This window comes from Mauremys reevesii, linkage group 10 (genome assembly GCF_016161935.1).
Source record: "Mauremys reevesii isolate NIE-2019 linkage group 10, ASM1616193v1, whole genome shotgun sequence".
NCBI classification, from domain to species: domain Eukaryota; kingdom Metazoa; phylum Chordata; order Testudines; family Geoemydidae; genus Mauremys; species Mauremys reevesii.
The window spans coordinates 39192015-39205074 of NC_052632.1; the positions used below are offsets into that span (position 1 = coordinate 39192015).

At 49.8% G+C, this 13060-nt stretch overlaps 1 protein-coding gene across 1 annotated transcript in view; it reads left to right on the top strand.

Moving 5' to 3' along the window:
- The first annotated feature begins 283 nt into the window (after positions 1 to 283).
- Positions 284 to 13060, top strand: part of SLC28A2 (solute carrier family 28 member 2) — a 106988-nt gene continuing 94211 nt past the window's right edge. Inside the window, exons 1-2 of the mRNA XM_039491827.1 lie at positions 284 to 1213; positions 4769 to 5066. Of these exons, the coding sequence (XP_039347761.1) occupies positions 284 to 1213; positions 4769 to 5066 (1228 nt within the window). The remainder of the gene's footprint in view (positions 1214 to 4768; positions 5067 to 13060) is intronic.

The window sequence follows — 13060 nt, forward strand, 5'->3', positions numbered from 1 at the left end:
GGATCAATACCCCTATATAGATATCTGGCAGGATCTCGTGGCCAATCCCCCCCCGTGGCTACGGGAATGCAGAGCACAAGCTATCAGAGCCTTATTAGCCCGCGCCCCTGTTAAAAAGCCCTGTCCCCCTTATGATACCCCCCGTCCACCTGCCGTGCTTCCTTCTGCCCCTGACCCAATGCTTCCTCCTCCTGTATATCCTGGTCTCCCGGTCTTGGCAGCTGCAGCAGCTCCACAGGCTCCAGCTCTCGCTTCCCCTCCCTCGAAGGCGGAAGCCCCGGCCATGGTGGCAAAACCCTTGCCTGACACACAGGAGGCTGCAGGGATAGACTCGGCCATAGAGCTGGGGGATGAGCCGTCTGTTTCAGAGCACTCTGATAAGGGTGACTCAGTGGCAGACCGAGTTAAACAGAATCCTAGGACAGGCCTCAAGGTGCAGGGGGCAGGGAGCTCCACGCTTGTCGTCTCTTACAAGAATGCCCCAGAGGAAGCTACCCCAGTGTTTGAGGGCCCCTTACGGGAGACTATGCTTCCTGGCGGTGCTGGGGGTACTGGTGTCCTGACTATGGTATATGTCCCCTTCACCACCAGCGATCTGTATAACTGGAAACACCAGAATCCCCCGTTTACGGAAGACCCTGCCCCGCTGACTGCCGTTTTTGAGACCTTGGTTACAGCCCATAAGCCCACCTGGGGGGATATGAGGGTTGCCCTAGATACTCTTCTTACTGCAGAAGAGAGACGCTTAGTTTTCTCCCAAGCCCGTAAGTGTTTACGAGAATCGGGGGTGCGGGAAGAGGATTTAGCTAGACGGCTCCCTACTGCACCACCCAACTGGGGACATACAGAGGCTCCAGATATAACAAAACACCATGACTATGCCACGGCAGTGGTACAGGGAATGAAACGCTGTATTCGGAAAACCACAAATTGGGCTAAATTGTATAATGTGAGACAAGAGAAAAATGAAAATCCAGCCGCTTTTTATGAGCGCTTGTGCGATACCTGTAAAAGGTATACTGACCTCGATCCAGAGACTGCCAATGGAAGGCAGGTATTAATCCCCCTTTTCATTGGACAGTCCTATGAGGATATCAGAAGGAAATTACAGAAGCTAGATGGAGCTGCAGGCAAAAATATAGAAGAGCTCCTGGGGATTGCAGTGAAGGTTTATGACCGAAGGGATGACAAGGAGCAGAGGAAAGGGGCTCGCGTACTGGCTATGGCCCTGAGAGAAGGAAGAGAGGAAAAGGGGGGCAAGGGAAAAGGACGCTCAGGCTCAATTGGCAGGGGAAAGGGCTCCCGGTTGGGTCGGAATCAGTGTGCCTATTGTAAGGAAGAGGGACACTGGAGAAATGAATGCCCCCGCCGACAGGTTAGAGGAGAGGGACACAAGGATGGGACTTCACCCGTGCCTGTTTTCTATGGTGGCACGGGGGAAGGGGCTACCCTATAGGGAGGCCGGGGGACCCAACGGCCCCTCCTGGCAGCACAACCCGCCAGTCTGGATCCCACGGTAAAAATTAAGGTAGAGGGCCGCCCGATTACAGCCCTTATTGATACAGGGGCTACTCTTAGTTTACTACCCCTCGACACGGCACCCCGAGCCAGAGCCCAAGGGTGTGTCACGGTCCAAGGAATAGAGGGCAGCACATTACACTAAAGAAAACCCTCCCCTCTTAGTGAAAGTAGGGGACCGCCAAGTATCCCATCAATTTGTTTGCAGCCCTTCCTGCCCCATTGCTGCTAGGGCGAGACCTCCTCACTAAATTACAGGCGGAGATCTCGTTCACTAATGGGGCTATGGAGGTTAGGCTCCCAAAACAACAAGCTTCCAACTATCAGATGGCCCTACTTAACACTGCTGTAAAACCTGCCCTAGCACACCACGGGTTGACGAGGCTTCCTGCCAGGCATCAATGCCAGAGTTTGGGCTGAGGAGGGAGGTCATGCCCGTGCCAAAATGCCTCGCCGGTACACATCACCCTTAAGGAAGGGAGTTGCCCGTCCGAATCCGACAGTATCCTTAAGTTAGCCACTCAAATCGGGTTAAAACCTCTGATCCAAAAGTTTGTACAATGTGAGTGGCTAAGGGAGGGCACGTCCCCGTATAACACCCCGATAATGGGAGTGCCTAAGCCTAACGGACAATACCGGCTCGTGCAGGATCTAAGGCAGGTCAATAAGCTAATAGAGGCACCTTATCCTGTTGTCCCAAACCCCCACACGATTCTAGGACAGATACCCAAAAGCCATGGTTGGTTCTCAGTAATAGATTTAAAAGACGCCTTCTTTTCCATCCCCCTTGATCAGGAATCTCAAAAGCTGTTTGCCTTTGAGTGGGAGGATCCCGACACCCATTACAAAGCCCAATACCTCTGGACTGTTGTTCCGCAGGGGCTTACCTGTGCACCGGAAATTTTTGGGAGTCAGCTACGGAGGGACCTTGCTCCCTTCCTAGCTCGACACCCTGCGTGCAACGTAGTCCAGTACTGCGATGATTTACTTTTAAGCACTGAGACAGAGCAGACTTGTAGGGAACAAACTGTGGAACTCCTTAACTTCCTGGGGGCACAGGGATACAAAGCCTCTAAGGAAAAAGCACAACTGGTTAAACAGCAGGTCACTTTCCTAGGGTACCGCCTTAGTCAGGGGAGTCGAAGTTTAAGTAACGATAGAATCCAGGCTATACTCGACAGCCCTCAGCCCCAGAACCCCAGAGAATTGAGAGCTTTCCTGGGACTGACCGGCTTTTGCCGACTCTGGATCCCTGACTATGGGGGAAAAGCCAGACCCCTATATGAAGCCCTAACTAAAGAAGGTCTGCTGCATTGGAAGTGGACTAAGGACAAAGAGAAAGCATTTCAAGAGCTTAAAAGAGCTTTAATTCAGCCTCCTGCTCTGGCTCTCCCAGATCCACGGAAACCATTTACTTTGTATGTCCACGAAAGAGCCGGGGTAGCGTCTGGGGTCCTCTGTCAAAAGTCAGGACCGACCTGGAGACCCATCGGCTATTATTCCAGAGTCTTAGATCCCGTTGCCAGGGGATGGCCAGCCTGCTTGCGGGCTGTTGCTGCAACTGCTCTCCTCGTACAGGAAGCCGAAAAGTTAACCCTTGGTGGGGACACTGAGGTTGTGGTGCCTCACGGAGTACCCCAGATACTAGGAACAGGGGCGGGGGATAGACATCTGAACCCCAGTCGGCATACTAAGTATGAGGTGGGACTTTTACTAGCCCCGAACCTCACCTTTAAAACAGTCAGTTCTCTCAACCCAGCTACCTTACTGCCTGACCCTCAGGCTCCCAGTGGTGCTGTTGATCCGACCCATGACTGTGTCGAAGCCCTGCAGCAAGAGACTAAACCCCGTCCCGATCTTTCAGATTTGCCCTGGCCCAACCCTGATCTTGAGGCATATGTCGATGGTTCTAGTTATGTACTAGATGGAAAGCGGTACACAGGGGCTGCTGTGATAATTAAAAGCACAGAGGTGGTGTATCCCTTTAAACTCAGCTCCTCTCTATCCGCTCAAGCAGCAGAACTAATTGCTCTCATCGAAGCTCTTCGCTTGGGGGCTGGGAAGACCATAAATCTATACACTGACAGTTGCTATGCGTACATGGTAGTACATGCTCATGGGACCTTGTGGAAAGAAAGGGGTTTCATTACAGCCTCGGGCCAAAGAATTGCTCATGGGACCCTTATCAAATTGTTGCTTGAAGCCTTAATGCTTCCTGGTCGCTGTCATCCATGTCCGTGCACATGGGAAAGCTCCGGATGCAGAGCAGCGCAAGTATAATCGTTTGGCTGATCTGGCTGCGAAGGAGGCAGCACGCAGGGGAACTGTGTGGCTTCTTTTAGTTCAGGACACTGAGGCCGAAACTCCTGTCCCCCGTTACACGACAGAGGAGGTATCCTGCGCCCAAGCTGCAGGGGCCCAGCAAACCCCCTCTGGGTGGTGGAAACTACCCGGGGGAGAAATATTCGTTCCCCGTCCGGTGCTCCAGGAGATTCTCCAATCCCTGCATAAAGAGGGACATTTAGGATCGGGAGCGATGGTTGATTTGGCTGCCCGATCCCTTAGAGCAGTGGGTATGCATACAGAAGCCCAGAGAATTGTCAATAATTGCTCTGTTTGTCAGCGCACTAACCAGAAGGGATCTGGCCCCCCTGTTCCACTGGGAGGCCGACCCTGGGCTGCCTACCCCTTTCAAAGGTGGCAAGTGGATTTCGCTGAAGTACCCCCTTGCCGAGGCTACAAATACTTGCTCGTTTTTGTTGATCAGCTTACCGGGTGGGTGGAGTGTTTCCCTACCCGACACTGTCAGGCTCGAGCAGTTACTAAGGCCCTGCTACATGAAATACTTCCCAGATACCACCTCCCTGAAGTAATTGAGTCAGATCGGGGAAGTCACTTCATCTCCCAAGTGGTCCAACAGGTAGCGCAGGCCCTTGGTATCCAGTGGAAGCTGCATACTCCTTGGAGGCCACAAAGCTCAGGCCAGGTAGAAAGAATGAATAGGACTCTCAAAGATACTTTAACAAAGCTCTGTATAGAGTCTGGTTTAAAGTGGCCTGATGCCTTGCCGCTTGCGCTTACTCGCATTCGAAGGGCCCCCCGTAAGGGTCTGAGACTCTCACCCTTTGAGTTGGTTTTCGGGTTCCCTCCCCGAGTACTCATCCCCGGGTTCCGGGAAAATGTAAGCTGGGAGGTAGGGAATGACTCTTTGTGGAAACAGGTCTCTGCGCTGCAATCTGTCTTGTTTCAGCTACACCGATACGCAGCACCCTTCCAGGCCCTTCCCTTGGATCGACCCGTGCATTCGTTCCAGATCGGTGACCGGGTCTTTATCAAGAAGTGGAAGCGTGATCCTCTCACAGCACGGTGGGAAGGCCCACATACTGTTTCGCTCATCAGCCAAGCTGCCGTCAAGGTTCTTGGAAGCGACAAATGGACGCACTGCACGCGAGTTAAACGCTTTGTTGGCTCGGATCCAGAGGACGGATCACCCGAGGAGGACAACAGCCCTCTGCTCCCCCCGGCTCCGGACGCCCGGGGTGACACAGGTGAAGACTCTAACTGGGAGTATCACGGACTGGAGGGCTTAAAGGGACTCTTTAAAAGAAGGAAACAATGAAGTTGTTCCTCCTGTTTCTGTTTTGTTTCCTTGCTTGCTCTTATGGTTGGGAAAACAGGTTTCTGCAGTTAGGAGAGATAATTGCAAGTTCCTTTAACCTCACTAACTGCTGGGTGTGCGGTGGCCCAGGGGAATTGGATGAATGGCCCTGGGTAGCCCAGCCAGTGCAGCCCAAGTACTTGCTGAGTAACCTCAGCATCGTGCATAATGGCACGGAGCAATGGTCCACAGATAGTAGCCCTTGGCGGCTCTATTCCGCTGGCATGGGAATCTTTTGCCTTAATCGCACCCGGCGTGGGGGCCAGTATGTGGGGGAAAGTAAATGTAGTTGGACCCTATCCCGGGGATATGATTGCTACCATCATCCTGGCTGTCACACCTATGATTGCTCTAAATATCGAGGGCGATGGAACCATACCCATGTGAAATTAACCAATAGTAGCTGGGTTAGATGTTCCTTCCAACACCATACCGGTGAGGGTTGTAAGGCAGTGGGACTAGATGGGTTCTTTGATTCCCTCTTTCTAGCCTGTCAACGCGATAACACCACTAGTAAAAAGCATGTGATCCGGTGGTATCAGTGGGCATGGCAGCACTCCAATGGAACTCGGGTAACCCACTTCAGACACTTTTGGTCTAATACCGACAGGCCCAGGTCAGGTTGTAAGTGTGTGTGGAAAGCAGGAGCTGGAGCATGGAAATGTGAATACTGTGCTGCTGATGGGGTACCGTCCTCCGTGATGGGTGGGCCATTCGGAGGACCCCTAGGAACAGGCAACCACATATACTATGAACGACCCTTGGACCCCGATACCTGGGATGGCCCTTTTGCTAATGGGACTTGGGCCCTAAAGGGCCATTATTGGATCTGTGGCTCTTATGCCTATCGCAGACTTCCACCAAATTGGTCGGGGATATGTTATGTGGGGTATATTCGGCCATTGTTCTTTCTCCTGCCCCAAAACCGGGAAACACACTAGGAATTAGAGTGTATGATGATCTCGTTAGGGAAAAGCGGTTTGTGGACTCCACTTTAACTGCCGGAAGTTCCCAGGCCTGGGGAGCTCAGGAGTGGCCCCCAGAGCGGATCATCAAACATTATGGGCCTGCCACCTGGAATCCCACCGAGCTTGTCACGGGAGCTAGGGAACCAATTTACAATCTGAACCGCATTATCAGGCTGCAAGCTATCTTGGAAATATTAACCAACCAGACAGCTGCAGCGTTAGATCTGCTGGCAGATCAGTCAACCCAAATGCGAAATGCCATCCTCCAACATCATCTAGCTCTTGATTACTTGCTGACGGAGGAAGGCGGGCTCTGTGCAAAACTTAATGAGTCTAATTGCTGCCTGCAAATAGATGACAATGGGCAAACAGTGAAACAGTTGACCAAAGAAATGAGAAAACCACGTCCCAGTCCAAACCTGGGGTGGGTGGGACACAGACTGGTTCACATCCTGGTTGCCACAAATGGGATGGTTTCAGAAAGGCTTTTTGCTGTTTATGCTTGTTTTAGTTACCCTTATAACCTTCGCTTCACCCCTGCTTGGTCGCTATAGTTCGACGACTGGCTACCCACGTTACCTATCAGCAAATAATGACCTTATATCGGCCAGAGGATCGGCCAAAGGAAGCAGAGGAGTGGGGAAGTTTAAGCTCTTAAAATGCTTTAAGGGGGGAAAGCTGTTAGAAAAATAGGCCAATGCAAGCCTGTTAGCAAGACTAGGCCCTTAGCATGGGTAGACTCAAGGCCCTTAGCATAAGTAAAATCAAGGCCTTGAGATGCAAGCAGAGAGAAAAGCCTGTGTCAGCTATTATCAGCTTAATGCTTGGTTTGTACTAGTCCATGCTTATCAGCAAGGCCCACGCTTGGCGTAACATATGTGCAGCTGTCTTTTTCTGCTTATGGCCAAAAGCAGTTAGCCTAATGGGTCATTTTCTCATGCATGAAGCCAAGAGTAGTTAGTATGATAATATAAGGGGTTAAAGGGGATATCTTATGTCTTCCTTACAATGATAAATGTATCCGTGCAGCTGCACTGTTATCATGATGGATGTATCCGTGACAGTTATGCATATCTTGTTCCTTTTTGATTGATATATGTATTCTATGTACTTCAATATTCCCTATAGATACATTTACAGGACCTATAGGGTCAGCCAAGTAACGCAAATAAGACGTCAACAAAGTTGTTTGTTTCGGGGTATAAAGGTAAGCCCATCCGGCCATGTAAGGTGTGTCTCTCTCGGGCATTAGCCGGGACGAGAACACCCGCTCAGCTGATCGATCAATAAAGCTAATGGTACTCGTCTACCTGTTTCCGTGCTTCCTTGGCGTAATTGGGTAAGCTCCAGGGAGAATCGGGCCCTTTTGGCTAACAGTGCATGAGCACATCAATGAGTGCAATGGTTTATTAAGATACCAGGGACGGGGCTCTACAAAAATTCTTTCTACCCAGAAATCTGAAAAAGTCATCTAGAATTCATGGTCCATGAAAAACTTCCGAACATCACCTTCCAGGAGTCGAAGGAAATCAGGACCAAAATTGACAAACTTTTGGATGAGAATGCAGCCTTCTGCAGGCAGCAGAGTGGATTCTCCCCAACCCTCCTCTCAAGCCCAATAACAGAAAAGCCAGGAGGACACAGGGTAAAAGAATGCCTGCTGCATGAAGCATCATTTAAAGTCACCTTCCAAGGAGTTAAGGACAAACCAGGATATAAAAGGATTCAAAATTCACATTGTTACTGCTTGGTGGAGTAATAATTTGCTACCCAAAATATGCATCTGGAGCATTAGATCAACATACCCAATATAACAAAAAGCTCTACTTCCAAAAATAGGCCCTCAGGCCTGCTAGGCTTGTTAGTCGTTAACAGTATGGAAAGCTGTAACTTCAAGGTTTTTTCCCCTCTGTTTGGACTTATGATGGGGAATACAAACCTCACACTGGACAAGCAGGAGTTAAGGAGCTGCTCTGACCTCAGCGAGCCCCACCCCCACACATCTACAGAGGATGCACAGACTGGGGGAGGATTTAAAAGGGAGCAGAACAGCTCACTTGTGTGTAGATCAGGGAAGAGGAAGGACCTCTAGCTTGCAGGTCCTGAGGGAAGGCAGGATCTATCCCTCAGCAACTGCCTGAAGGTCCCTCCTTGAGGGAAAAGAGAACCTGCTTATGATATACCCAGGTAGGGAGGCATTTCCCCCTCATGCCTACCAACCAGTTGTTGGGTCTTGATTCCCTAGCTTTTGTTTATGGACTACCCTGGAAGGGGAGAAGCTTGGAACTGGCCTGGCTGGAGGGTCAACTCATGTGAAAAGGCAGCTGCCACCACAAGAGGGAGAGAGCTGCTTTGGAAAGTTAGCCCTTTCAATGCACCAACTGTAACTATGTCTGGTTGGGGCTGTCCTCTGCTGGGTCTTACTGCTTACAGTAAAGTCATGATCACTGGCCCCAGGGCAACTGCTAACATCCAGTCCAATGTGTTACCAGATTTGCCCGTTACTTTGGAGTGTGCTAATTTATTAGGGTTATTCTTCTGGGGGCAGGGGAGGGGGTTTCTGTAATTCTATCAATGTACTGCTTGTATCACTTGTGCTCTCATAGGGAGCTCTATTTCTCCCTTCTGCAAGTCCCCTCCCAGTGGAGCTATCCTGCAGGACCTAGGTTCCCCAGGGCTAGGTTCTTCCAGCCCCAGAATCAGACTGACACACTGCACACACACACACATTAACAGAGCGCATCTGAGAGGACCGGGTTAATCAGCACTCCCAAGCTGACCCCTTATATGTCCCTGGACTCAGCAGGATGGGTCAAACAGCACCTCCAAGCTGTCACCCTCCTATGCCATGGGCACCACACCAGAATAGAGCATGCCTGAGCAGGCTGGGTCGAGCAGCACTTCCAAGCTGCCACCCTCATATGCCCCAGGTTCAGCACATCCCTATCCTCACTTTCACATTACAATTGTTCTTGTCGTAACCCACTTGATGAGCAAACCCCAGGATTTTTGGGTGCTGCAGGGATCTTTAGCTTAGGTACGAGAAGCGTTGCTGCAGAGCAAATGGGGAAGCCAAAAAAACACCCACGAGGGGGAGAGAGAAAGAGAGAGGGAGAGAGAGCGAGAGAGAGAGAGAAGCAACTAGCTTAACCATGAAAGTTATTTATTGCCAGTGTGACAGGGTCAGGCCAGATGGCTACAAGAGAGTGGTCAAAGGTAGATACATTAGCTTCAGGTTAAGCAGGCCCCTTTTCCCTGGGTAAGATAACAGGGACTATTCTAGAACACTCAGGAACTTTCTAGAACTAATTAAGGCAGGCAAGCTAATTAGGACACCTGTAGCCAATTGGGAAGTTACTAGAATTAATTAAGGCTAATCAGGACACCTGGTATAAAAAGGCTGTCACTCCAGTTAGTGGTGTGTGAATAAGGAGCTGGGAGTGAGAGGACGTGCTGCTGGAGGACTGAAGAGTACAAGCATTAGCAGACATCAGGAGGGAGGTCCTGTGGTGAGGATACAGAAGGTGTTTGGAGGAGGCCATGGGGAAGTAGCCCAGGGAGTTGTAGCTGTCGTGCAGCTGTTCCAGGAGGCACTCTAGACAGCTGCAGTCCACAGGGCCCTGGTCTGGAACCTGGGGTAGAGGGCGGGCCTGGGTTCCCCCCAAAACCTCCCAACTCCTGATCCAACACAGGAAGATCTCTGAGGCTAGCAAAATCCGCCAATAAGCACAGGACCCATCAAGGTAGAGGAGGAACTTTATCACATCAGGTAATAATCATAAAAAGGGAGCCAAACAAACAAAACAGTTATAATAGTAAATCTAATTTAAATTTGGTTATAAAAGTCAGGTTTAGAAAACTATAACTGATCACACAAGTCAGGGTCAGAAGGCTGTACCTAGGGAGAGAGGGTTGGGTTCCCTGCCTCTTCCCCTGAGTGTGCCATGTTCCCACTTCTCCTCCCTCCCTCCTGGAGCTTGCTACAGCTATTTGGCGGTGGCAAGCTCTGGGAGGTAGGCAGAGGAGCAGGGACGCGGTGCACTCAGGGGAGGAGGTGGAGGCAGAGGTGAGGTGAGGTGGGGCAGGGCGCTTGGCTGCCGGTGAGTGCAGAGCACCCACTAATTTTTCCCCGTAGGTGCTCCAGCCTTGGAGCACCCATGGAGTCAGTGCCTATGCAGGTGTGGGTTCATTAACATCTGGAACAGCGATCTCCCATCATGCAGTGCTTCCCCACTCTTCTGGGCTCAGAGTTCCGTGTTGTTCTTGCCTTGGAATCTCTGTTCTCCATTCTGTATGCTAATGGAAATGCCTCCCTATCCCATCTTCGATGCAAATGAGGCTAGGGGAATTTCCTTAATCCTGTCACCCTTGTCTGGAGGGGTTTAGGTGGCCTTCCACTGCCTTTTCATTGCTTTTCATAAGTCTTTCTTCTGATTGGCTTTGGTTCAAGCAGAGGCTTGTGTGGGGGAGGTCTTTCATGAGTCAGACAGGCTGGACACTGCGTTCTAATTCCCCAAGAACACAGAGATGATATGTAACAAGTGATCTGTTCATCTTTCTCCACCACAGTGAGGCCCACAATAGTCACCCCTAGCTGGGTCCAAAACTTTGTGTTAGAAAATCATCTATAATTTTTTTAAATCTCCAAGTATGATTTACTACTGGCTACATGAGACCTCCCACATCTGTATCCCAATAGGAAGTGCTCCATGCGAACCCAATTGTCTTCCCACAAGTCACAGACAGGTGCTAAAGGAGAAACTTAACCTACTCTCTGGTTTGGATTCAATGAACTGTACCAGCCCTGCATTGGTACCCCTGCTGGGCTAAGTTAGTTAACAGATTGATCCCTGTCCATTCGAGGTCCTGGGGTTCTCTATAACCAAGAACTTTAAATAGGTAATGATGTTGTGATGTTACATTCCATATTCCTTATGGAAATATGCTTATGATATGGATCTGGCATAACTGAGATGTACTTTATGCAAGATGAGTCTTGTAAGGTATCATTGGAAAGGTTATGATTTATGGAATGTGATTATCCAATTTGTATGCCTGTTTCACTTCTGGATCTGAAGTTAGGAATATTTCAAATGGGCTACTTTAGGTGTCACCCCCAACTAGCCCTTCACATACAACCATGAGAAAGCCAGACAGTGCTAATGGCCCATTAGCAAAAACAATGGACTGTAAAAGAGGTTAGTCTTTCTGTGGAATCTGGAGACAGCCTACGAGTAATGGCTGCCACAGCCATGCAGAGACATGGGTCTGAGTCACCTGGTATTGGATACCCCTCCTCCCCTTTTGGAATGCCAGTGTTTTTCCACTGGAAGATAAAAGGTTCCCGCCTTACACAAAAGCTATATAAGGCAGGGGTGTGACATCATCGAGGGTCTCCTCTGCCTCCTCACCCAAAGAGACACTGAAAAACACCTGGAAGCAAGAGCTGAACTTCGGGGAGAAGGGTTGAAACAAACTTAGTTTGCATGTTTTGTTTTATTTGCTTAGTAATCTGCTTTGTTCTGTTTGCTATCTCTTTAACCACTTAACATTCACCTTTTGTAGGGCTTGTCTACACTGGCAAGTTTTGTCAATGAAACTAATATTGACACAGAAAAATCGACAAAAGCAAAGTCGCCAAAGTGAGTCTACATTTGTTCCCTCTGTCGAAAGATCACGTCCACATTCGGGGCACCATTGTCAACAGTATGAGCAATGCACCATGAGTATGTATCCCACAGTGCCTGGTGACACCATCTGTCACTAGGTGTTGCGGGAAGGCGAAAATGGAGTGTGGCACATCCTGGGACATGCAAAATGTCCCATCATGCACCACTTTGTGTCCCAGCCCTCCAATGGTTTCTGGCTTCCTTTCATGCCGTTTTTCCAACTGTCAGTCTTTGCAGTGCGCGCCAGCATCTGCGGTGAGAGAATGGATCCCGCACTTTTCTCCTATGCACTGTTAACTGTTGTGAGAACATTGCACATGGCAGCAGTTACTCACAGAATTACTGACAGAGGATGAATCGCAGACAGCCGAGTGTGATATGGACAGCAGCAACTTATCAGTGCTTTTGGCATTCACAGAGCAACTGCATTTGGTAGACCATCTCTTTTGGGCTAGGGAAACAAGCACTGATTGGTGGGATCGCATTGTCATGTAGGTGTGGGATGAAGACCAGTGGGTACAGAACGTTAGGATGTGTAAAGCCACCTTCTTGGAGCTATGTGCTGAGCCGGCCCTCGACCTGTGGCACAAGGACACCAGAATGAGAGCAGCCCTTTCGGTAGAGAAGCGTGTTGCAATCACTGTGTGGAAGCGGGTGAATCCAGACTGCTACCGGTCTGTTGCAGATCAATTTGGAGTGGGGAAGTCCACCGCTGGGGCTGTATTACTCCAAGTGTGCAGGGCAATAAATCACATCCTGTTGCAGAGGACCGTGACTCTGGAAAATGTGCATGAAACAGTGGATGGCTTTGCAGAGATGGGTTTCCCTAACTATGGCAGGGTGATTGATGGCACACACATTCCAATTTTAGCACCAGACCCCCTTGCCTCAGAATACATCAATAGGAAGGGATATTTCTCCATGGTATTGCATGCGCTTGGATGTAAGCAGAGTCAGGATGAGCTCTACCCTGACATCTGGTGGTGAATTATGGTGAGTGTGGAAAATAATTTCAGGGGCTGATCTTGTTTGCATAGGCACACCCACCCTGCCTAGCACGAGTCCACAGCAGCCCAAAATGGTCACTTTGACAGCTGTGGGATCCCCAATTTCTTGTTATTGCGGCAGGAGGAATAATGTGTTGTTACCCTGATTATGTGAATGAAGCACTATGAAACTGTTTTATGACAGAAGGTCTCACCATCAACTATGCAGCACTTGCTAGACAAGGGACATGGGTTCCAAAA